This window comes from Megalops cyprinoides, chromosome 18 (genome assembly GCF_013368585.1).
Source record: "Megalops cyprinoides isolate fMegCyp1 chromosome 18, fMegCyp1.pri, whole genome shotgun sequence".
Classification (NCBI taxonomy): Eukaryota; Metazoa; Chordata; class Actinopteri; order Elopiformes; family Megalopidae; genus Megalops; species Megalops cyprinoides.
Genome location: NC_050600.1, coordinates 23,351,299 through 23,377,352, shown reverse-complemented (window position 1 = coordinate 23,377,352; position 26,054 = coordinate 23,351,299). Strand labels below are relative to the sequence as shown.

The window sequence follows — 26,054 nt, the reverse complement described above, 5'->3', positions numbered from 1 at the left end:
CCCTGGCCAAATTCCCAATCTGTCACTTTCAGATTTGCCACCTAATAATCCCCCAGTTTAAGTGGCTAAATAATTCCTTCCTGTCTACCTCAGCTGAAGTGTGGTCAACATGTCGGAGCAAAATGGCTTGCATGCATCACCCAGGTGGTTGCTAAACATTGATGGAGGCTGAGGTGAATTTTGTAGCTGATCTGAGCTGATGAGTGGTCAGACTGTAAAAACACTGCTTTACTGTGTATCAATAGCACATTTATGCATAAATAGCAGAGTGTAAAAGGTAGTTAGCTTCCAGGTTTCTTCGAAAGGAGAGCTGACACCATAAACTGCTTGCATTGCATATATAATTTGAAACAATCACAACATAGCGCAAATAATTTTGAAATGTCCATACAGCGTGTTCCATTTACATGAACTTGCGAGCCACGTGTTCCTGGTCCTCCCCCCTCGAGTATATGACGTTTACAGAAGGGGAGTTGCTGCCGTGCAGCGGGTTAGCCAGCCAAGACGGGATTTCTTTTCGTGCCAGAGCCATTCATTCAGCTGGTGTGCATCGGCGCACGCTGCATATTCGCTGTCGCAACAGGATAGACTACCGATTCCGCGGCGATGTATCTCTGCCGAGCGGCCTGGCAAAAACTGGGGCCTTTGACACGGAAGTCAGTAACACAATTGTCTAGAAATGGTAAGTGAGTTATTTTCTTGCCAGATCAGAACCAGAACCAGTCACTGAAGTGATTAACTACTTTTGTGTGACGTTAGTCTGCAAAATAAAAATGAACGTGTATATATTCATATAACAGCAATGCAATCACGATTTTAAAAGACTTATGACTGTTGTAAATGATCACATATTTTGGACGTTTTTAAAGGGACTGCATCACAGTTCGGCTGTATTAAAGACAGAAAAATGACTAGGGTTGTTTTGCTGTGAAAGGAGAGATGAAGGTCACTTCTAAAATTGTGCGTGGATGCTTCACTTCACATCTTTGAGCAATTTAGTAAGTTAGCTGGCCAGCAAGGAGAGAAAAAATAATGTTACACAACACATTTAAAGGGAAAGTAGTGTTATTTTCTGCAGCTGCTTGAGACAGTGCTTCGGTCAATTGCAACAAATGTACACGATGTACTCACAAGCCACAGTGTACTAGACTCAGTAGTATTTAACTGTAGGTCGAAAAGAACGTTCAGGCCATAAATTAGCTATGTATAATATAGAAGATTAGCTATCTTTTGATTGCGTCTTCCTAAAAGGAATGCGTTTACTTGCCCTTCGTCGCCACATTTGCCAGGACATTTAAATAAAGGGTGTGATATCGTATGTTTTTCGAAAAATGTATGTTTGTTATAACTAAGAAGCACATCGTATACGGTCTGTAGAAATGCATATTTTTTTGCAATTACTGAAGAAGCACCTTTAATGTAACGAATTGTGACCTTGTTAAGTGAAGGGTGCAAGCAAAAATGGTGTCTCCTTTTCCCTCACGTGCAAGTGAACGTGTGGTGGTCTTGATGTATAGCTACATGGCAAAGGCAACGACCTATGCGGCCATGTTCGCCGCCAAGTCTCCGCATTTTCCTGCTTGGAACAGTTGTGTGGCTAACGAAAAATTGTGCTTACGAGGGAATGAAAAGCATGTATACAAGCTTTAGCTTGTATTTTTACAATCATGAGGCAAAATCACCCGAATAGATTCCATTACCAGTGGTCTTCTCCCCACTGTGAGCTTCTTAGAGACAGAAATGCAGAGTTAGGTGTTGTTTACTTGTTCAAGGGTGGCTAAGTGGCACATTGTGTTCTTTGTGAAAACTGGTACTAAATTTTAAAGGGATTTTTCTGTTTTACAAGTTGACGTTTGGTGACGCACTACTTACTGATGAAATAAGCACATTTTGTTTCATTATATTTTCTTCCTTCCTAGGAGAGTAAAATATCAGAAATGCCTAACATAGGGGGAGACATTCTAGTGGGTAGTGCCTGAAACATCAGTTGACAAATACAGTCACCTCCTGCAGTGTTTCCACAAATGCATATGTGTGCAGATACGGAAGGAGCCATGTTCTGCCTACATTGTCTGTTTTTTGGAAGAAAGCTGTCGGGCGGCTTTTCAAAGTTGGCCTAAGGGGTTAGTCAGCAGGCTTGGGCCCAACAGGCTGCAAGGTGAACCTTTGCTGTGTCCTGCTGACGAACTACAGCACTGCTACAAGGGGATTATGCAACCACAGAATATGAGGGACAGCTATTCCCATGCATCTGTTATGTTTGCAGTATATACCAGATGGGTGCCATGTTGGAGTCCTCACCCCTCTGAGGTGAAAAGTATCATGGCGTAATCCACTGACACGACACATGTCCCTCGCAACCAACGGGCCACCTTTGATTTCTGAGACTCCTTAACACAGATTACCAATGTAAATAACGCTACAGTGTCCGTAGTCTTATTATGGAGAAGAGGACAAGAACAACATTAGCTACCTGAGAAGATAAGTTCCTGTATTCCTGGATCTTTTTTTATTTCTTGCATTTTATTTCTTGCACTGGTATGGCAAAAAAGTGGTTAAAAATGGATGGACTTCCTTGTGGCCAAATAAACAAGTACCTACAGTAATAACTGAATAATCAAAAGTTTTTTGTTGTTTTTGAAATGCAAAGGACAATTCAGAAAATCCGTATTGAGATTTTGGCTGGGGATATCCTCCATGTAGGGGCTCAAAATCCTTTCTATTTTTATATATTCAATCACAATATAATTCAGACACACAGACAGTGCCATTTTTTACTTTGGTATCAATGGCATCATACTTTTGCTCATTGTTACTGTTGCTTCAGACAGAAGATGCCACTGTTATTCCTTAGAGAATGTAGAAGTAGACTGTGCCATCAGTCCTTTCCCAGTGAATTTTGCAACTTTAGCCACCATGTTGGGCCTGCTTTAAACACTGTTAAGTGTAAGGTTGAAATATACCCTTTGTTTGTTGTTAATCAGTGGTCATCCGTTTCTACGATGCACCCCTAACTCTACAAATCCTGCATGCATGCTTGCTGTGGGGGAGTTTTCTAAATAAAGAAGCTGTGGAATGCATGACTGAATAGCAACGCCCTGACTGACCTCTAACCTCCAGGGCACAGAACATGCCTGTCACGTTTGTTGAAAATGACCTGATGCCATAGTAATCGTAAGAACATAAGAAGGTTAAAAGATGAACAGGCCGTTTAAACCCACCTTGGCTCCTCATTTTGCCTATAATGTAGAGTTCATCTAGCAGTGTGTCAAGCCTGGTGTTGAACAATCAAAAGGGTCACTGCTTGCACCATGAGTTCTGCTAAGTGGTTCCATGCATTTGTTACTCTCTGTCTAAAAGAACACTTCCTGTTGTCATAGTGAAATTGACCATTAACTCTTTCTCCCTTATGCCCTTATGTTATGATGACAGAAGTTAACTAGAGCAAGCTTCTATAATCCACCTTATTAATCCCTCTTTAAAATTTACAAACCTCACTCAAATCCCCTTTGGAGTCTCCCTTAGCAGAGGCTAAAGAGATTAAGTGTTTTAAGTCTGTCTTCATAACTTCTGTTTGATAAAATCAGTCCTTTTGTGCTTCTCTGTGCTTTTTTTTTTCCTAAATATGGATTCGCGTGGGTATTCATTGCACAATGACACATAACGTGTCATAACACAAACTCATACGTTCACTCTAAACTGACTGGGGTCTAAAATAAACCTAAAGTCAACCAGCCATTGTGGTTAGTGGGTGAAAACTCACTTTTTGTCAGCCAAAATATTTTGACACAGAGAACAAATATCTTTGCTTTGCAATATCCATTTTACTTTTATGCGGCAAAGTAAACAAAGATATAAAAAAAAGTTAACCAAGTAAGTGCTGTGAGCAAATGCCATTTTAGACACAAGAGCACAAAGTAATTAAAAAAATTTATTTGCACCAGCTAAATGAAACAATGTTACCACATAAGAAGCTCTGTAGTTTGTGTTGCCTTTTGCTGTTCTGTACTCTGGGTGCATTTACACAACATTGTTTGAAGGATCAGTGAACCCCTCAGTATGTTGCTACTCTGTTACTTGCTGTAATGACAAATGGTCAGCATGCTTTGAAATCTTTCACAGAGAGAGTGATTTTTGTTCACATTACGAATGAAAGCATGTCTGTTAGACTATGATGGTAAGCCTGGAATTTTCCATTTGCATGTAGGTGCATATATTAGCTAATGGAACAATTAAGTTTTTTGCAATTTAGTTCACTTAATGAATTTCACACAAGTTCGCTTCACTCTGTGTATGTTTATAGTTTCTGTCCCGAAAAGTCACTCTAAATTTGCATGCCACCACATTGTAAGATCAGGATGTTAACCCACCAGAAGCCAAATTAAGATGAATTTGGTGGATGGGAGGGTGCGCAAACCCTGAACCTGACGATAGTCGGCATAGATATATTATGTCAGATAGCAGTATTCCTTGTAAGTGATGGCTCATTCATATTGTTTCAACTGAGCATCCAGATTAATTTTTGATACCTTATTTTGTATTTACATTTTGAAGTTCTCTTGCCCTTTTTCCAGAAACCTTTTTGGATGCATGATAATGTTTAGGAGAGGCAGTTTGTGGTTGTACACTGTATTTATGGGCGTCTAAATGCATTCTACACAATCCAATCAGCCGAGGGAATCCTAGCAGGACAAAGCAGATCAGCATTGCAGCTTGGCTGTTCTTAACTCCCTTGAGTCACATGTTGGGTTGTTTTGCCATTCAGCTCTTGTTCCTGTTCATCTTTTTTCAGATTGCCAGGGCCTTTCAGGTAATTGCAGAGGTTAACTGTAAAGCCTGTACAAATTGTTCTTTATTATTTGTATTATTATCTCTTGTTATTGTTACTGTTCCTCATATTGCTCTTTCCTTATTTGGCAGATGCATTTATCTGGAGTGACTTATAGGGCTGTCATGACAGGCTACATTAAATGCGTATCACATGAGTACTAAGAATAGCAAGAACATGGATACAAAACAGCAAGTAACACAGTGACATCAGTAACATAGTGGACATATCCATAATTGTTTTAGCACACACAGAGTAGCTGAGTAATGTACCAGCATCACACTAACATGCATGCAGAGCCTTGTAACTACCAATAAGAATAATGTTGTCACATATCATAGTGTTCCAAACATGCATCCAGTGCAAATTACGATATATTATAGTTATCATGCAGTGCAGAACAATCAGAGCAACTTTGTCCTGCATCACACTGCTGTATACTGTACATGCTATGTGTAGTTATGGTATCAAACAGTAAGCAAACAGCTAAGTCAGATTTTATTCAGGGTTAGGCTTGATTAGGTAAAGGGTACTTGAGCTAAGAATACATCCAGGGACTGGGAGCTAAAGCTTTGTTTCTGTTATCCACATTAACCTTTAGGCTGACGACCTTAGTGGCCATGGGTTTTGTCTAAAAAAATAAACAGAATGTCCTAGCATTACCTTGGTGTGCAGTTAGCATGGGACAGATGTCTGATGACTACTGCTTTTCCATACCCACCTCTCTCACCATGGTAGACAGCTAGGGACTAGTACAGTACCTAGTTAGTGGCTCTTTAGTAGGTGTCAAAATGACTGAAATGTGATTGCAACAAAAGAAAAAATCCCTCTTTTTACATGGGGTGGGGAGGACAGTGGGGCATGGGGAGAGGAAAAGAGAGAGGTTTTGATGTGCTGCTGCAGAGGCGAGGGCCTGTCAGCTGACCAGAGGATGCTGAGCGGAAAGCTCATGCCAGTCAGAGACTGCAAAAGGGAGGGGATAGAGGAAGGCCAATCAGGAGAGTTTTTGTCAAAGAAGATGGAAGGGATTGGATCCAGAGGGTGGGAGATGGGCTGTGGAATAGCAGAGACTGAGACGGCAGAGGGGGAAGGAACACTAGGTGAGGGTCATGGTATAGGCTTCACACCTGGGGACTTGTACCTACAGAACCTGCAGAAGTCGGCTATGGTGCTGCGCAAATCCATTTGCGGTGGGGTGGAACCAGGCTTAGAATAGCCGAGAAGTGAGAGAACTGAGGCGGTAGCTGCCGTGTTAAGAGCAGGATGTTTCAGCAGAAGTTGTGGAGGATGTGGGGTTGAAGAGGAGAGACTGGCGGAGGATTAGGTCAGCAGTGTTCTTGGATTTGTTCCACGCCCTCTCTGCTGCTGACGGTGGTTTGAGTCTGCCAGCACGCAATGCAGCAGCGAGGCACGGGCTGGAGGGAGATGTGCGTGCTGACTCTGAGAGGGGAAGGGAAGGGAGAACGCCAAGGGTGGACAGTAATTCCCGCACGACAGAGCGTGTATCAGACTGAAGCAACAGATTGATCAATAAAGGGGAGTGAACATGAGACCACAGTGGGGAAGAGGGGAGGAGCCACGTAGGTTAGCTGCATAGATTTTTGTGTAAAGCAGATGAAAGGAGATTGCGTGGAGGAAGAAGAGAATGTCACGATCTGAGAGTTGAAGGGGAGAAAATGAAAGCTCAGAAGTTCTCGATTTTTTTTTTTTTCTTTTTTTTTGCTTCTGGTGTGTGCAAGTTCAGTTTGACCTCAGACTTTGTTTTGGACGAGACTTCGAAAAAAGGATTAAACTGATGGTGTGAAGCAAGCAGGTGAAGCCAACAGGCTGAGCCCTGTGATCCAGTCAAGGATTGAAGTCTGTGGGCAGGATAAGCAGAGTGCCATCTTTCCTGCAAAGCGCTCAAGTACAGCTCAGTAACCTGGGCCTGGCATTGTAGTAGTGCAGGGCATTATCAAGCTTGGAACGTTTTATGAAAGTAATAGGATGAAAACTAAGGCAGACCCAGAGGAAACGGGGAGAGACAGGCTCCAAAATAGTTTCAACATTTGATATGACTGAGTCAGGTGCCACTACCTCAGCTAGAAGACTCAGGGAAGCCAGAAGTGGTGTCTGTTGAGGGGAGACCAGCTGGCATTGTCTGGAATAATCAATGTTTTCGCGAGAGCCAGGAAGAAGAAGTTTAGACGACTTGTCAGCAGACTGAAAATTTTAGATGTAACAAACAGGTGGTGTATTTCTCTCTTACCACCTCAAAAGTGAGATTGAGAAGGTATTCTCCACCCGATTCTAAGAATGATTTAACATATTGTCTTGGTGCTGCTGTCAAATGCCTTGTGCATGCTGGGTTTTGAGTGGCTGAGGAACATGCAGCGTGTATCCCATTTGAAACAAGAGGTACAGCAAAGCAAATCATTAACTGAGTGCCTGAGCTACCCTGCTCATCCCCCATAATGCCTTGCTGGGGTCTTCACAGTTCACTGCTACACCTACTGGACTTTGGCCCCCTTCGCACTAGACCATATGTCTGCCATTGAAACCCACTTTCGAGGAGCCTCACCTCAAGGGCAAAAGCACAAATGAGATTACACTGTTACTCTCAACCATTGTACAAGCAAGTACATCTGTGCCACATGAACAGAAACGTACAAAAGTATGCTTGTATGAGGGTGTGCCTCAATTTGTTCATTGAACAATATCAGGGGAGGAAGTATGTCAGTGCAAAAAATATTGCAAATATGCTGTACTATACTATACTATAAGCCAGATTTTATATGAGTAATACATAAATAAATTAATGAACAGATGTCATTATTAAATTATGCTAACAAACTAGCTGTTCAGGACAGAACAAAGATGTTCTGTCCTGAGTGTAATCCATTATTAAATTTAGTACAGAGCAAAATTGTGCGCTTTTATTCATGTTCACACCTGGTGTATGAATGCTGGAGCTGGATATCTGGTTGTAATTGAATATCTGCACTTGAATGAAGTCCTGATGAATTAGCATGGTTTTAGTGGGTGATAGAGGAGATGCAGCAATTAAAGAAAATGACAAGGAAAGTACATTCGCAGTGGGCTTTTACTTACAGTATGGTTGTGCTAATTTTTTGCAAATAATACATTGATGTTGTGTCCTTATACTGACCAACCTACTTTTCACGTTGCATACATACGTTGTATGTAAAGTTGGTGCAGACTCTAGCTTTCTCTCGTTAGACAAGAGTAACGAATGAATCTTGGCAGAGATCCAGCAAGTGCAGCTTCAGCACCAGCTTTGAAACGATAGTAATCAAACCATATAATCAGCTGATGAGGGCCATACAGGGGTGAAATTCAGCAGAGAGTTTGAGCCCTTATCTGAATTTAACCTTTCATGTGTGGCTAGAGGGTGTGCATGTTTTTGGATGTAGTGATTCAGCCAAAGTGGACACTGCGAGTCCTGTTGCAACTGCCTGTCGTGCTGTGACTCTCCCGGTCCCAGCTGACCCTGTCCTCTCTCCTGTCCTCTCCTGCAGTGATTCCCATGCGAACCATGTCCTCGGGCGTCCCCGGCGGCTCGGGGCAGAACATTGTGTACTTTCTCCTCTGCGGAGGCTCTCTTGCTGCAGCCGTTACCTATGTGAGTATTCCCCCCCCCCTTTTCCCCTCCTCTCTGGCACTCCTGATAGACAATCCCCTACAGAGTGGTGTCACAGCCTTACACGACAGTATCTAATGTCTCCTCCTGAGCACACAGTCGTGAGTGATGAATGATGAGTGATTTCAGTGGATTACTGTAATTACATTACAGTTTGCAGGCAGCCTATATGGAGCTCATATTGCATTTTGTGTGCTTTTTGTTACATTACATCATATTACGTCATTTAACAGACGCGTTTACCAGAGCTACTTCCGAGTAAGTGCATCACTATGCTAAGATTTTGTTTAGTCATTTAATTTATTTGTCTAATTGTTTAGGGCATTACAGGGAGCGACCAGTGATTTTTGAATTACAGTGCTGTTTTCTGTGCATTGAGACTTGGTTAGTTTTGGATTTGCATTTAGATTTATATTGTATTGTTTGCCACTTGCTTATGTTAACACAGTCTAGGGTGCCTTAGATAAGAATGTCCACCAAAGTGAATATTTATGCAAACATGTCTTCAGTTTAAAAAAAATTGACAGAAACCGTTTCAAACTTGACAGGCTTACAAGACTGTGACTAGTGACCATGAGCGGTTCAATGATAGAGTATCGGAGATCAGAGCCAGGCCGAAGACGGAGTGGCAGCCCAAGCCATGGCCACCCAAAGGTGAGGAGTTCTTCCCGCACCTCTCACTCCTTTCATACCCTTTCCCCACTGTCCCATTACAGCCATGTTGGGCCACACTAGGTGGATTCTGGGAGCTTTTTCGCCAGCTCAAGCTCATTCCTTGTCAAGTCGAGTGGAGCCAGAAATGGCCTGACTTTTTTTTTTTTTTTTTTTTTTTTTTTTTTTTTTTGCTGCACCCTCAGAGGATTTTTAACAGAACATGTGCATCCTCCTCTCTAGTTTGGAATTCTAAAGCCTTCACTTCCTGAATTACTAAGCCTGGAAAACATGATTTTTACACAGGTCTCCTTTGATCTGATTCTGATCTCATGGGTGTGGCAAACTGGTGGATGACAGCAACCTCTAGCAACGTAAGAGAGTTGTTTTTCCAGCACTGGATGGACAGAAGGGACTGTGGCAGTTCCCTGTGTCTTTCCTGTCCCTTCAATATTTCTTGCAAGTTGTGCGACTACAGTGGGGGAAGAGTAGTTGGCTAAGTCGCATGTTGTGTACCAGCCAGCTAGCGTTAACTGTAGTTTTCTATACCAACTGCAGTATGCTCATTAGGTCAACTTCAGCAAAATACCTATGTTAGCAATTGACTCACCCTCTACTCTTAGTGTAGGAATAGCCTTATCATAACAATAGTGAGGTAAAATGTAATAAATATGAGTTTTGAATATTGAATAACCATTTAGAAGCCAATGGCCAGCTAACTAGCTACTTTTTTTGTTACTCATACACAAAACACATCACTGCCATCTATCAAGCTAACTTTACCGAAACATATAAAATGTGTCTGCTATACATTGCAAAATACTGTATCAGCATCCCCTCTCTGACTCTTAGGGAAATGATTTTGATCAGGGAAAATGCTAAAAGTAAGCCTTTTCATTCATCGAGCAAACGCTCCTATCCAAAGTGACTCAAGTCAAGCACAATGGGCATCCAGCACAATGACACAAAATGTTACACAAACAAGGGCACTCACACATTTTGGCAGTTGTTTATGAAGCTTTTAGTTTAATTATTTAATTTTTAAAAATTATTTGGCATAATAATTTGGCACTCAGGAGGGAAGCTTTTTGTTATTAAGGAAAAGGACCCAGATGCTTAGAGATGTGACAAATGGATACCATATGTTTATTACACACATTTAACTCTTTGCAGTGAGGGACACTGGGAGGCGTGATGAGTTGTGTAAGCAGTGGTAGTTGCAAACCTGTAAAAATTCATCTGTGTCACAACAGCTGTCTGGATGGGATTAAATCAGTCCTATCAGGGCTCATTTGTCCTATATACAGTGACCTAAAAAGACCTGGTCCTCTGGACCAGCCAGTATGGAATCTACCAGCTGTTCGCATGCATGCAATGCTTATGCACACAGGCACTCACATGCACACACAAACTGAATGGGTATATTCGTCCACTGTACGTTTTTTTATGTTCAGCCCTATATGCAATAATTAGGAGTACTGAGGTTTAAAGTCATTTGTTTAAGATCGATATCCAGTAAGAAGAGGTCTGATCTGTGAGAGTAACCAGTGACAGTGGGGGGTAATTCGGTGCGTGTCCGGTATGCACTAGAAATGTCACCGATGGCCATTCATGCGAGTGACAGTGGAGGCTCTCTCTGACACGTGTGCAGCTGACCCTCCAGCTGGAGGGATTTCCAGCCGTGGCCCACTTTAGACCATCCTCGTCAGAGTGCAGCGGGAGATCCACGCCTCTCCCCCCTCCCTCCCTCTCTCTCTCTCTCTCTCTCTCTCTCTCTCTCTCTCTCTCTGTCTCCTCTGTCTGTCTCTCTCTCTCCCTCTCTCATAATAGCCCGGCTGTAAATAGAGTGACGGCAGGTCAGAGTGCGCCCGCTACCAGCTTGGCGTGAGGCGCATTGGACGTTTCAGACACCGGGCTCAGCATCGCAAGCCAGAGGCTGCGGAGATTAACGCGGGCCAAGCGGGATTCCCTCTCCAAGCACCTCACGTTTCCGTCGCTGTTGCCAACGCGCTGAGTGGCTCAGGGTCCACCTCTAAATCACGCCCCGTCCGTGCCAAACGCGTGTCCTCTGGCTACCCGTGAACGGAGCCGTAGTGAAAACACAAACACACTTGTGCATGAACCCGCGGTGGCGATACACTGGGTGCAGTAGCGCGCTGCTTTTGAGATTTGACCACTAGGGGATGTTAAAAGCTCTGCAATGCACCACTTTCATTCTGCAGTCATGAGCCAAGCAGCAAGGCCTGAGTGCCTGGAATGTTCGTTGGTGAAACGACGAGGGTAATTTTTCCTCAAAACCCGCTCATTTTGCTTTAGAGGAGGGTCTGAGACATGATGGGGCCCCTGCAGTGATGAATGTGCTGAATGTGAATCTGGGATTCTCCATGTGACTGACTTTTTTTTTTTTTTTTTCTCTCTCTCTCTTTCTCTCTGTCTCTCTTTCAGGTGAAGGAGAAGAGGGTGAGTACCAGTAAATAGGTCCCATCAAAACGGAACACTTTCACGCAGACTTGCTTTTCTTGCTGCATCAGGAGATGGGTTATAATTGGAGCAATCATTCAGTGTTCATTGTGGAGTGGTTCACGCTTGCAGGCTTCAGTATTCTGAGCATGACGCATCTTTGATGCAATAATGAATGCTCAGTTAGGCTTGCTCTGTTTTATTATTGCAATGTAGACCATGCTTAGTGTATATTTGTGTAAATATATATTAATATATGTATAATTTTATTTTACATAATCATTATTAGACAGTTTATGGGGCTTTATACAAAGAATGCTGTCCAAAGACATGTTCCATGAATATTGATAAAGATATGATAAACATTGCACAACATCCCTCTAACAGATTGGATGCTGAATAATGAATGGTACAGACACATATTGGCAGTAGGTGGCTAACACTTTCATTGCCATACCTACTGTATATAGCTACAGTGTTAAAGGTCATAGTATTGCATTAGCAAGGTAGTTATCTATAAAATGGCAAACTTTATATCATATGAAAGTACTGCACTTTTATAGATCTAGCTTTGTAGCTAGTCACTTGTGAATATTGAATGAAGGTTAATCCGTTGACACTATTCTCTCTGAATGGACATTGTAGTGCAGGTTAATAGACAGAATTTGTAATGGATAGCAGTGGTATTGACATGTAGGTGCCCCTAGTAACAAAGAGAGTAAGAAGGCAGGATGGGATTAGAAGGCTTAGAGGAGTAGCATGCATGTGGGAAAGGGAGGAGCTAATTCAGGTGGAGAAATTTAGCAAGAGGCTGAAATCCTCTTTTAAACAACTTCTTAAATAAAGAGCTGGAATGCCTGTGACCGGATTAGTAAGTGAAACCGTAGATAGCCATTCAGCCAAGTAGCTGTTTTGTAGGCCGTAGCACCTAACCAGTTAGCTTGTTAGCTATCTAAAAACATGGGGGGAAAAAGGGGTGGTGGTGTGGCTTGTTGATGTTAGTGTTTTGCTGGTCTCACTTGCTAGCTAATAAGGTTGCTTGCCTTGAATATTACTGTTGATTTTTCATGGTTTTGTACTGTTACGTTAGTTTCTGGTGGTTTTGTTTGTCAAATTTTGATGGGACAGAAGTTCTTCCAGCTACAGCATCTACAGCTACTGCTTTGTCTCCATTGAAATCACGCTGAGTTGTATTGTATACATACACATTTCATTTTTGAGCTGTTGTGAGAATAATGTTGAAACTAGTATCTTTACTTTCAATGTGCAATCTTATGTAGTTATTGTTTTTTGAAATGTGTCATTTCAAACTGTTGCGCTTGAATAAATGCAATAGCTCTGAGTTTTTTGAAGAGATTGGGCTTAGTCTTTGTGTTCTTATAGTTGTACTGCATTACAGGAACACGTGAGGTAGGAGGAACCAGAGAAGTTCAATTTTTTTTTAATTTGGATCAGCAGCACTTAAGGCAGCTATCATTTGAATTTATTTATTGCTTACCGGCTCAGTTCAGAACAGCACAGATTCAGCTGAGGCACGTCAGTATCAGACTCAAGGTCACATGGTTTAACCCCCCCCTTCATTAATATTCATTGCCAGGTGAGCTATTGGACAGCATTCCTTGATCAAAGGCCTCTTGAGAATGTAGACTTTGTACACAAAGCAACACAACCAAGATATACAGTGAAGGTCATAGTTAAAGCAAGTATCTGTTGCACTGATAGGGACAGAGCAAGGCTTTGCAACTCTCTGTGACCACAGAAGCGTTTTAAGAAAATGTGAGCGTGAACCACCTCATTGAACTAGCTCTGGTACTAGATCCTACTAGATCACACTTTAAAGGTTTCCTCTGTGGTTCTTGTATAACTTTTTGAAAACGCTTCAGATAACTCTTTATGAGTGACTTGTGCTAACCGTTTGTGCTGATGAGACTCTTGGTGTGCACCTAATTTCTCCTCTTACTTCACTTGCTGAAAGTGGGGCCTGCACACTGCGTCTCCCTCTCGTTTCCCTGCGGTCCTGCTCTGATCGTGGAGTAACCTCCATGCATAGTTAACAAACTGCCTGTCCTGAATCATTAAACCCCAACCTGGATCTACAGCAAGGGTCTTGGTGGGCCAGACCCGCCTAAACAATCTCCTGGCCACACCATGCATTGCAACCCATGGTAACAGTGTCTAAGCTTATTATGTGAAATGGTAGTCCCCAGGATACCAGCTTGCCCCTCCAGATCTAATCAGGGGCGGCGCCAGCATTTAATTTTGGGCTGGAGCAGCCTCTGATTAAATCTGCGTTTGATGCTTCAGAGGAGCTGAAGTGACTCACAGCTTGAGTTTAGTGGTGACAGCGTTGGTTGCATCAGGGAGGGACATGCAGGTGCAGGGCCCATGTACAGCCAAAATATCTTACATGAATGTTACACTGACCTCCTGATGGGGGAAAAGTAAATACATAAAATGTACAGGATTTATTCCAGCCTTCTTTGGAAAAGGTATCGGTTATTAAGGAATCAGTCATATCAACATGCTGGAATGCCTCTTATCTGACATGAGGTCTCACTGTGTGGGTCGTATTTGGCTCCCAGCACTACAGTGACATTTGTTCATGTGTGTATAAAAAAGTCACATTGTCTCTGCATAGCATGACTGTACCTCTTCTCATCCTATCTCCAATGTGAATACATGGAGGGCAGATTCATAGGTATGTCGGCTGTCACCGCCTTGGTGTGAGGTCTACCTCCGTATAATTGAAAGACCAGAAGCATACAAAGATGTGCGTTTGGCTGATCCATCTGAACAGCATTGCAGATGTGAATTTGGCAGTGGTTGGCACTGAGATCATGTGTCAGTTGCATGGGATTCTGCCCAGATGGAAATGTTCTTTCCCAGCGTTTTAAAGTCATTGTGACTTTAAAACAGTGGGAAAGCATATAAAGGGATGTGGTGTGCATTATAGTTTAAGATGAGGGGAACTGCTGATACAAAGTAATGTTGGAGATTTGATGAAAAGGGGTGCAGCCTGTGGAATTTAGTTCAGTTGTAGTAACTGATTAGCAGTGTCAGACTGAGAGATGGTTGATCTTCAGAAAATCTGCTTTAAGGTTTGTAACTTCCAGTTTGAGGTCCACTTTGTTTCATAATAGATTTTTGTGACCAAAAACTGCATGTGAATTCTAATTCCTTCTTCCCCCTTCACCTACCCCCCCACAAACCACCCCCTCACTTGGCCCTAATTGGTGTGAACTCATTAATTGTAATGGGTAGAGACCCTCCAGCCACACCCTGTCCACCTTTTGGTCTGCCCAAATAAGAGCATCACCTCCCTCCTCTTCTCACACTCCCACCTCTCTCTCTCTCCCCCCTTTCCTTCATCACCAATGCCACTCAATTCGCTGCCGTACTCAAAAAGTCCACCCAGACGCAACTCACCGACCAACAGAGTCAGCGCTTTGTTTACGAGAGCCATTTTCTTTTACTGGGCATTTTCGCTCCCATGGCGAATTGCATATTGCGGTTCTCTGTGAGCGTCATATACAGACAGCAGTGTAGATAAAGGTAAAGAACTCGTGTGCTCCGAAGCGCGACAAAGTGTTGACAGCAGGAAGTACATGGTGTTCTTCTGAACTTTGATCAAGATGTATTCATCTTAGTTGAAGTTCTTTTTTTTTTCCCACCCCTGACTAATTCTTTCTCTGTTTTACTCTTTTCAGAGTAAAACCCTGAGACTGCTTTCCCTAGACGTCAGGGGCTTTATAATTTATCCACGGGACCGAAAGAGTTTCTCTTCTTCTCGAGCGAAAGATTCCGGCTGTCTGTAAAGTTATGTTTGTCATTTGGAAGGCTTAAAATCTCTTACTTTTATTTTTTTGTTTTTTTTTTTTTTTTTTTTTTTTTTTTTTTTACTTTTTATTTTTACTGTATGGCATAATGATCACTGTATTTCATTGATTGTGAAAAACGAGCACCTTAAGCTTTGTGCTTACTTATCTGGCATTAAAAAAGCGCGCAAACCACCTGGGTTGTTGCTCTGTTGTCTTTGTTATTGGACTTTCAGAATTCCAGGTACTGGTAGCTATGAACTGATGGTAAGACTCACCATGTCTTTGCTTTCTCTCTTTCCCCTTCTGCCTATCCTCTTTTATATTTAATTTTACCCTCCTGGGTCTTAAAATATGTTGCTCCTTATATCTTGAATTTGCATGTGGCTTTTTAGTGGAAATTTGCAGTGATTTTCTTGCACTTGCACTTTGCTTGCGTAAGTTTTTGACCCCACAGGTAAAGAGTCCATTCTGAAAGATGTAAGGCAAGGTCTGAATGTGTGGGGTGTCTGCAGTGCAGTCTAACTGGGGCAAGAAGTGTCAGACACAGTCTCCCCTAACATTTTGCTCTTGTGACATGGCTGTAGTGTAAGGACAGCTCTTAATGTAAAGGTAGGATAAATGGTAAAAATTATATTCGAACACAGACAAGGCACAGAGATTTGAACATATATTTTAAGCTGTGTAAATCCAACTTAAACATATAGATATGTATAAGACTTTTAATTGCTTACTTCATCCAGTGCTTAACTGATTTTAAGCCATTAGTAAACAGTCTGTTTCCAGCCAGTTGCCTAGCAAAACCATGCATGTCTGTTTATCTCTCTAGTGATGTCAAGCAGTGTTGAGTAAATCACACTGCTGGTTGTTGGTACTGCAATATATTACGCCACAGGTCTCGAGGCCTAAAGTCTTGTCCAGTCCCTCTTGTACTTGCAGAGGTAGGGTGTGTCTCCACCATCATGGGGCCTCTCTCATTTTGCTGCATTTTGTAAATTGCCTTTTCTAGAAGAAGAGGAGGCGGCTGAGGCGGAAGAAGCGGAAGAGGCAGCCGAAGTGGAAGAGGCAGCCGAGGTAGAAGAGGCTGCCGAGGCAGGAGAGGCGGCAGAGACGGAAGAGGCGGCCGAGGCGGTAGAGGCCGCCGAGGCACCCGAAGCCAGCGGGGAGGAGGCCGCCGTCGAAGAACCGGCAGCGGCGGAAGAGGCGGTTGAGGAAGCCGTCGCGGTCGAGGAGACCGCAGTGGCGGCTGAGCCTGCAGAAGTGGCCGCAGAGGCGGCCGCTACAGAGACCTCTGAGTCCGCCGGGGTGGCAGAGACTGTGGTGGAGGCCGTGGCTGAGGCAGTGGCCGAGACAGCCGAAGTAGTAGCCGAGGCGGCGGAGGAGGTCGCCGCTGCGGCGGAGGTGGTCGTCGAGGTGGCCAAGGAGGTAGCCGAGGTGGCAGAGGCCGTAGAGAAGACGGCTGAGGCGATAGAGGCTGGGGGCGAGGCGGCAGTGGAGACAGTGGAGGCTGCCGAGGCGCCGGTGGCAGTGGAGGCTGCGGAGGCCGCCGAGGCACCAGCGGCAGTGGAGACAGTGGAGGCCGCCGAGGCACCAGCGGCAGTGGAGACAGTGGAGGCCGCCGAGGCACCAGCGGCAGTGGAGACAGTGGAGGCCGCCGAGGCACCAGCGGAGGTGGCGGTGGAGGCTGTTGAGGCACCGGCAGAGGTGGCGGTGGAGGCTGCGCCGGCCGAAGCCTCTCAGGAGCCCGCCGCAGAGGCAGAGCCTGCCCCGGCTGAGAGCAACGGTACGGCCCCCACCCCTGAGGAGGTCCCCCCACCCCCTGAGGCAGAGGCGGTGCCGGAGGTGGCCCCAGAGGCAGCCGTCTCGGAGGCTCCAGGGGCAGCCGTCTCGGAGGCTCCAGGGGCAGCCGTCTCGGAGGCCCCAGGGGCCTAAAGTTAACATGCAACAGAGAGGCAAACATAGTCCTTTTCCAACACAACACAACACAACCAAACCATGACCCCTGAAACATTCTACAATAAGTTACAGAGGTTAGCTGGTTCTATGCACACATGGTTAAGGACACTCTTCTCATTACTGTTTCTTACTTGAACACGTCTCCTTGGACACTATCTTAAACACATTTCTTTCCAGTTCTACTTTTTTCCCGGGTACAAGGAGGAGGTCAGGGACAGTGGAACAGAGAACAATGCAGATAAGACAGCGTGGTTTTTTTTAGACATTTACTTTCAAAGAAAGTCCTTTCAAGTGCTGCTTATTGTCATAACATTTCAGAAAAAGGCACACTCTATTTATTGTCTTGAAAATTGTCCCAGAATTATCAAAGTGACAGTACATGCACAAATTTCCACCTGTGTTGCTTGTTAGGGGCTAATTTTAGCTTAGTTCAAAAGAAGGTATGAAATTTGCTCATTCTCTGCAAACTAAAAGGGTTTTATTCTGATTCTGGACAATACTGTAAGTCGAATGTTGTTGACAGCCTCCCTTCCAGCCAGTAATGTAGTGCGTGTGTAATGCATTTGACCTCTCTGTAAGAGTAGGAACACTCTGTTGGCTGTTCATGCTGCACTTTATTCAAAATGTATTGAAATGCCACCTGTCTCTCTCTCCACCTCCTTTTTCCTCTTTCCTCACAGTAACTGCTGCTTGATCCTCACACTGTTTACAGACCTCAGTCAATTCTTACGAACGTAACTGTAGTGACAGGGTGTAGTACCTTCCTCTCTGGGGCCCAATGCACACGCCTACTGTGGGCCACAGGGCTGTCATGTGACACCCCTCGGCCAATGGTGGGTGGGCATGGGTTGTGTGGGAGGGGAAAGGCTACACGCCCTATTTGCTCATCTACCAGCCTTACCTCCGTAGAAGCCGAATGCTGTACACAAAACAGGAAACAGCTTAACTGCCTATGGTTTGTAATGTATAAGCCTTCTCTCCAGTTGCTTAAGTGTTTAGGCCTTAAAATTGTGCTTCTCTGCCAGATATCACTCAGAATTTTCACTCTGTGTGCTATGGAGCTATTAGAGTCCTGTGCAGCTGGCACAGAATTCAGCTGTAAAAAAAAAAAAAGCAATTCTCGTGCGAGTGGTGAAAAGTGTTACTTTACTGTATTCCTATACTCAAAATGTGATCTCATTGTGTGTAAGGGGAACACTGGAAAATAATGTTAAAAACCCCACACATACCAGTCACACACACTGCCGTCTTACCAGCTCAAATCACTCAAGACCATTTTGGGAACTGATCCAGGAAAATCGAGCCATACAATAAAAGTATTGATTCATTTCAAATATCTGCTGTGTCAAATTTGTCATAATTTGGAGTGCCTCTGCGTATTATTCAGGGTTACTTAGAATAAGAGACACTGGACCTGTGGTTTAATTTAAAGTAACAACATTGCGTTGTATTGGACTAATCCTGCATGCCCTGTCATGTGCCAAAGTCTGATCCAAAGTCAAGTCAAACAAGGGATACGATACCTAGGCAAGAAACATACATCACCTGTACACATCAGTACATCAGAAAAGTGGTTCACCCATCTGACATTGACTGACTGTCATTTCAGTGTCAGTTTAAAGGGCCCTTTTCAGTCTACATGCAGGAACCCTAGCCACTGTGAAACATTGGAGGTGTAAGTATTTGAAATTAAAGTTGGCCACATATTTTAACATGGCATTTCTTTGGTAATTCTTTGTGATATTTGGCAGGAAGGCCTCTATGAGTACACGTTTCCTCTGTTAATGTAAATGTTGAAGCTCTATTGATGATGAATCCAGCAATACGGCACCAACCCTGTCAGTCTTGTCTTCCCAAGAAAAACAGTGTCTGCCTCTCTGGGAGGGTGAATTGATTGCAAAAGGGCTTCCCTCAAATTGACAACCTGCACAACATTTTCACTTTCTCATTCCTTCTTTTTTTTTTATGCTGTTCGTATGACTGAGCGTTCATTTGCATAGGATCCCATGGACAAATGCATGCTACTGCCTCTGCTTAACAAACACTGTAACACGGCTAGGATTGTTCTGATTCCTGACACTAAGCTTTCCCTTGGTGTTGCCAGTCCTCTTCTGTTTGCTGTGCCAGATGAGCGCCCTGACATTCGGCAGTCCCCTGCTTCACTGTGCTTGTCTTGACGCCGTCGTTCTCCTTTGTGCTTTGATTCACTCATTCAGCCCGGCTGAAATGAATTGCACCTGCCAGTCCATCAACCACGTCACACCTCACAAGCCTCATTCCACTTTTCTCATCTCTTCTAAGTTTCATTTTCAGGTTTTGTTTTTTTTTCTCCTCCCATAATGATGGTAGTCATAGAATGTAGCCCCCCACCCATCCCATCTGCTGCATGCGTTGAGACATTTACAGCAGAATTTTTCCAAAAACCTGGCATGAAGACAGGCAAACATAACGCCAATAGCAGCTGAAACGATTCACGCAGGCTGTGTTGAGTTTCTCATCACAGGCAATGCACGCTCTCCGCTGACTGGTCCAGACAGTCAGTGATGAGTTGCCATTGCGTGTGAATGGAGGATTAACACATCTCTAAAGTGCTCCTAGGGCTGTTTTGAGAAATTTTCCTTCTAACACGTATATTGGCTGTAGGTGTATGTTTATGCATATATTTGAAATTTGCTGAAAAAAGATTGGTGAATTGGTTTGAAGAAATTGAAGTGTTTCAGTAGGACATGCTGCCCCAAGCACCTAAAAGTCAGCTGCGTTTATAAGGTTAGGTAAGTCCGACTGAAAATTTTCCTGGTGCCCTCTAACACACGTGCAGTGTTGTATTAGAGGCAGTCATGCATGTGTATTACAGTGGACCAATGGGAATCAGTTTTGGACGGCGCTTTACTTGTGTATGGGGCAGCAACAGGCCTATGGACACGATAAGCAACCCTAATCTCCAGAGCTCCGACAGAATTGGGACTCCTGCCTTTGTCGATTAGAATATTAAAATCAGAAGGAAACACAAACTGGTCTGGATGCTTTTCTTTCCACTCACAACAACCCGCTAACTTTCTTCATGGTCTGCTGGGTTTCCAGCGGTTACACAATGTCGTCTGTTTGCTGCATCACTTTGACTAACTGGACGGTCTGTCTGTCAGTCTTGGGCAATATCCTGTAAAGCCTCGCTCTTCCTCTCTCCTTGTTGTCGCTGCCTTGCTTCGTTATCCCTTCTGTGTAATTAGCGGCTTTGTTTGTCTTTATGCACAACTGTTTGTCAGAAGTCTCGGCCTGCAGAACCGAATCGGTGCATAGCCTGAGTCCTTTAACTGCGCTGTTGGCACGCGAAACACTGTTGGGTTGGAGGAACACTATTGGGTTGGAGAACTGAGATTCCAATCTTTAAATTTAAGTGAAAAATAGCAAAACAAACAAAAAAAACAAGCAAGACAATAAAGCCACATGCACCAGCTCCCTGTGTGAATGCTGTAACTCTGTGTGGCAGTGAAAACTTGGAGAAAACCCCTGCTGTTCTGGGGTGCATTGCCCAACACTTCAGCCTCTCATTGATTCCAAAGCCACACAGACATTGAATGCTTAATTATAGCCAATTATGTACCATTAGAAATTCCTATTTGGGGAAATTCATTAATACAATGACAGAATGTTACATTATTTTAAAATATATAGGCACAAACGGAACCTCATCTTGTAATCAGCTGAAATAACCATTTTGTTTTTACTAAAATGCTGAGCTGTTTTAGTGGCTACTCTAAAATTCTCATACTAAAACCTGTCTTCCCTGCACTGTTCATTTTAACATCTCCCACTAAGAAAATTCCTGTTCCTTTTGAGAGATTCCAGAGATTATTTAGTAAAATCCCAAATCATGTGCATTGTCAGCAATGTCAAGATATGGAACACATCTGCATAAGGGAGGACAACTGAACAACATACAGGGTGCTTCATAGCTCTCATTTTGGGTTTTGGTTGTTAAGGTTTTTGTGAAATGCCATTGTCTGAATGGACCAGGGTCCTCACACAGCTATTCAATTGAATCACAGTTGAAGGTAATTGGACCAGCTCTACTGTCAATATCAGAATCACCTTGGCTTGCTCATAGTTGGGGTCAACTTCTGAGTAATCACTCATTTTTTTTTCTTGAGAACAGTTCCTTGTGGTGGAAAGTCTCCTAATTGCTCTGACCTGATTTGAATTACAGTGCTGAATACCGTGTCTTATCAAGCACCCTTTCACCTTCTCTAATGCCAGAAGCCACCTGCCTGTCCCTGATGTACAGTAGTCCCTTACTGCCAGTTTCCCCTCACACACCTCTCCTCCTCCTGCAACACAGAAATGGCACTGCCAACAAACACACACACACCCTCACAGAAAGAGTGGTAGCTGAGTGAGTTTGAGTGGTAGATGAGTATAGCGGAAGTATGAGTTTCCGATGAGATTAATATTTGCGTTTCAAGACAGTTGACCTACAAAAGATTATATAATCATTTTAGTGTTGGTGTAGGTATAATAAAAATAAAAACAGTGATTTTTATTTTTATGTAGGTTTGTTTAATTTAGACATAATTCCAAAGTAACCATTGCTGCGTTCCCCTCTAATTGAAATGCTGCACTCTAATTCAAATCAGGTGTAGTGCACACAGAATTACATTTGCATTTCATTCCACTGAAAGCTACCGTGAAGGAGGAATATCTCACTCCTGTCCGGAAAAACTACTCAAAAGGCTATGCACAAGAAGTGTCCAGGTGTCAGAGGCACCCAGATGTTTTGTTAATAAGGATGTAAAGCAGCCGAATGGGGTTCTGGATGGTCAGTGACTCGGGGATCATCGGTTCTGTGTTTCAGTGACAGACCTGCTCAGCCCCGTGACAGTGGCAGCGGTGGCACCGGCGGAGGCGGGCGAAATCGCGGCTGCTTCTGTGACAGAGGAGGCTGTTGAAGTAGCGGAGGCCGCGCCCGCAGAAGTTGCAGTTGAGGAGCCGAAAGAGGTGCCAGCGGTGGCCGAACCAGAGGCGGCCCCATCGGAAAGCGTGGCTCAGGAAGTCACTCCTGTTGCGGAGGCGCCCTCTGCTGTCGCGGAGGAAGAAAAGCCAGTCGAAGCTGCAGTGGTAGAGGAAGTTATAACGCTGCCCCCTGTGGTGGAAGAAGAGAAGACAGCCGAAGCTGCAGCGGTAGAGGAAGTTGTAGCAGTGCCCCCAGTGGTAGAAGAAGTCGTTGCAGTGCCCCCAGTGGTAGAAGAAGTCGTTGCAGTGCCCCCAGTGGTAGAAGAAGTCATTGCAGTGCCCCCAGTGGTAGAGGAAGTCATTGCAGTGCCCCCAGTGGTGGAAGAAGAGAAGCCAGCTGAGGCAGCAGTGGTAGAGGCTGTAACGGAGACAGCCCCAGCAGCAGAGGTGCCTGCGGCAGTCGAAGTCGTAGAGGCTGCAGCGTCCTCTGCGGGGAGTGAAGTGGAGGGAACAGCGGAGGTTCAAGTCCCAGAGACTGAGACAAGTGCAGTCGTTGAGGTTGCAGAGAGCGCAGCGGTGGAGCCAGAAGCAAGTCCAGTCGTGGAGGTCGCTGCGACTACAGAAGCTGTGCCAGAAGTGGTGACCCCATCTGAAGCACCAGTGCCCCCAGCAGTGGAGGAGGTCCCGGCGCCGGTGGCCGTAACTCCCTCTGCGGAGCCCAAACCGGCCCCTGCAAAGGAATACATAGTGGTCGTGCTGGAAGGTGCGCCAAAGGCATCCGGAACATCAAAGGTCTTGGCAATGGGTCACATGTCTGGAAGCATCCCGGCTCCCCCTGACGATGACGAGCCTGCTCCTGAACCAGAGGTAAAAGGTAATCTAACATTTCCATGAAACGGATTGAATGTCTGGATTCTTTTTCATATCAGGCCCAGATTCAAATTGACCACATTTTTCTTTAATAGTGAAATTAAGCTTTTTTTCCACTTATAGTCATTTTTATTGTAGTTGCTGCAGCAACAGGTGTGGTCAAGAAAAGGTACCATTTGTGTAAACGCATTACTTAAAGGTGGCTCACTATGGTAATTATCAGTAAAATTGATTCTGGGCTTCAGTTTATTTTACGTGAATTGGGCATGAAAAAAATGAGAAAATACTATCATTACAAAAGAAGATATACACAATTAAAAGATATACCAAATTAACTGAAAATTTTTATAACATCATACTTATTAAAGAATCCAGTAAGGAATTATTTATCTTTATCTTTTGATTTATGGTTTGTTTTTGGATTTTTGACAGTTAAAAGCAAAAGTAATGGATTTCTTTGGCATGATTTTATTTTGCCCTTCAGAAGAAGCGACGTCTCCTAAAACTTCAGATGCTGTAGCTGCAGACGAAAGGTAAAATCAGAGGAAGGCACTGCCCACAACCATTCAGTTATTACTTGGAAAATCCCACATTTCTTACATTGAGCTCAAAATCATAACTTGCTTATTCCTGCTTACTTTTGGGCCAGTGATTAGATAACCATAGACATAGTTTTATTTCAGACCCTGGCCTTTTCTGAGTTGCGTGTCTTAACTTATACGACAGAAATATAATGTGAAATTCTAACGGATTGTTCTGCTATGTCAGGCTCAGATGGTAAATTTAAATTTGCCAAATGTTCAAACTTGTTTTTTTTTTCTCCCCTTCCTACAGTAAGGAGTAGGAGCCAAGCGCTGAGAGAAGAAAGAGGATGTGCCTTCCTGTCCGTCCCCCGCCGTCCCTGACACGTCTACCCCTAACCCCCACCCCACTCCTGCCCCTCCCACACACACACACAATCCCCCCTCAGGACACAACAGTAGTTCCTTATGCTGAGGATAATGCCTGCTTTATGAATCCACTCTCACTGACATTATGTCCACTCCGCTCATCTCTCGCAAAGATAAGGCCTCGCCCAGCACAGAACAGTCTCGGTTTGCTATTGATGCAACTGGGCTCTCATTACAAAGCACATCCAGAGCACCCTCATTTGGACAGCAAATTCTGATGCATATGCCACTTACAAACTTATAACACTTTCACACCGATAGTATTTTCTATTTCTGACTTAACTGAACCTCTGAGTTTACTTGACTATGTTTGCCCATCTCTGTATGGGTGAATCACACTACTCCAGTGGAAAAGGTGATAGTTGTTTACTACAATTTACCTCTCAGTGTGTCCATATTTCTCGTCTGTTTTTCGATCACCATGTCAACAGGCCAAACAAATGTGACATTTTTAAAATTGGAGCCATATTTCAAGTCTGGGTATAAAAACACCTATCCCAAAACAGTTATGGCTGGTTTGATATACAAAATATGATACATATTATTGAGAAGAACTGGACCTATCACTTCACTACCTCAGTTTTTGTAGCCGCTGATCTTTCACAGAATTTTCGAATGCAACTGCAGTGCTGAAGCCACCAAAATATGTTCTAACGTGTTAATCAAAAATATTTATGTCAGACTAAGTTTTAGAGGCTTATCTTTGTAAAAAAAAAAAAAAAAGAAGAGAAAAAAAAAACCACACACACACACACCTTGGTCCTCATGTTTGTTCACTTCATGAGGATTTTCTCCCAAGTACTGGTTTGTGTACGCTTGGTCCTACCTCATTCTAAGTGACGTTTGAAGTATTTCATAAGGCAGACATTACTTTTATACCTGTCAGATTTCTCCTAGCTGAAGTTGAGCCTTGCAGTGTTTCACTCCTTGACTTTCTCTTGATGTCCTTTTCCACATCAGCAACAACCGCACAATCTTGCTAGTTCCGCTGTATTAAAAGGCACCTGGGGTGGTTCTCTTACAAAATAAAACCCAGGGAAAGTGTGTGGCTGCATGTACCAAGCATTTAAAAATAAGCCTTGCAAAAGCCACTTGCTTGGTGTGTCCAAGTAAACACTAACCCTGGTGTCAGTTTTCAGGTACGTGCTAAACTCATGACTAAACTTAACGCTGATTTCACATTCCAGTCAGATACACATTAGGTAGTTAAATGACAATTATACAATAAACCACTGATAATATTTCACAGAACAGCCCTAGGGACCCTTTGAAGAACATTCACAGAGCTGAGGGGGAAACGAGCCTGCTAAATATTATGAATGTGATTTTGTGAGAAGTAATGGTAAGTGTTTGAATGCAAGGCAATGTTTGCCAGGTCTGTCTTGTCATGTTGTTCTCCTGTGCCGTCATACAGAAGGATTCTATGAATAGGGAATGAACTTGCTTCGTCAGTCCATTGAAACTGTGTTTCGCTCTGTAACACCTATAGGCTTCCAGTGAGTATTCAATAGAAACGATCATTTGAAACTATGGCTAGTTTGCCGAAGCATGAATAAGAATGCATAAAGTAGAAATGTGTTTCATTACCACTTCATGGGGAACAAAGGTAAACTATCGAAGGATAGGCTTGGTTGATAAGTATGATGTATTTCGTTTTTTCCTTCGAGAGTATACATATTCGAAGAGCAACCCTTCCTTCTGTGAACCTTTTGCGAGGAAGAGAACTATACATACAAATGGAGTAGGATTGCTTGTACCTTCACACTAATTTGTGTTCGAAGCTTCTTGTGGCCAGCGTTTGGTTTTCCCAAGTTACAAGGCAGACACAAGGGATCTAGGATAGTGCCGTGTTTCATTCTGTAATGTCACTCATGGCAAATGCCATGAGGTGGCTGTAAGCTGTGAATGTAGACACTTGTCTTTGGGAAATAAAAAAG

The 26,054-nt window shown here is 43.7% G+C and overlaps 1 protein-coding gene across 4 annotated transcripts; it reads left to right on the top strand.

Moving 5' to 3' along the window:
• Nucleotides 1–497: 497 nt before the first annotated feature.
• On the top strand, nt 498–26,054 carry LOC118793541 (protein MGARP-like). 4 transcript variants are annotated; one of them, XM_036551763.1, is made up of 9 exons: nt 498–682; nt 8,347–8,450; nt 9,017–9,122; nt 11,565–11,579; nt 16,404–17,017; nt 17,054–17,177; nt 22,200–23,171; nt 23,652–23,700; nt 24,002–26,054. In XM_036551763.1, exons 1-9 carry the CDS (start codon nt 607–609, stop codon nt 24,009–24,011), a joined length of 2,070 nt encoding a protein of 689 aa, XP_036407656.1. In that variant the 5' UTR covers nt 498–606; the 3' UTR covers nt 24,012–26,054. The 4 variants fall into 4 exon arrangements, with proteins under 4 accessions (XP_036407656.1, XP_036407655.1, XP_036407654.1 ...); XM_036551762.1 differs by having other exon boundaries at nt 16,404–17,177; nt 22,200–23,164; XM_036551761.1 differs by having other exon boundaries at nt 16,404–17,177.

Coding starts and splice junctions, on each gene's coding strand:
- LOC118793541 (XM_036551761.1), top strand. CDS start 607: ATGTATCTCTGCCGAGCGGCCTGGCAAAAACTGGGGCCTTTGACACGG. Junction 8,451..9,016: donor TTGCTGCAGCCGTTACCTAT/GTGAGTATTCCC, acceptor CAAACTTGACAG/GCTTACAAGACTGTGACTAG. Junction 23,172..23,651: donor TCCTGAACCAGAGGTAAAAG/GTAATCTAACAT, acceptor TTTGCCCTTCAG/AAGAAGCGACGTCTCCTAAA.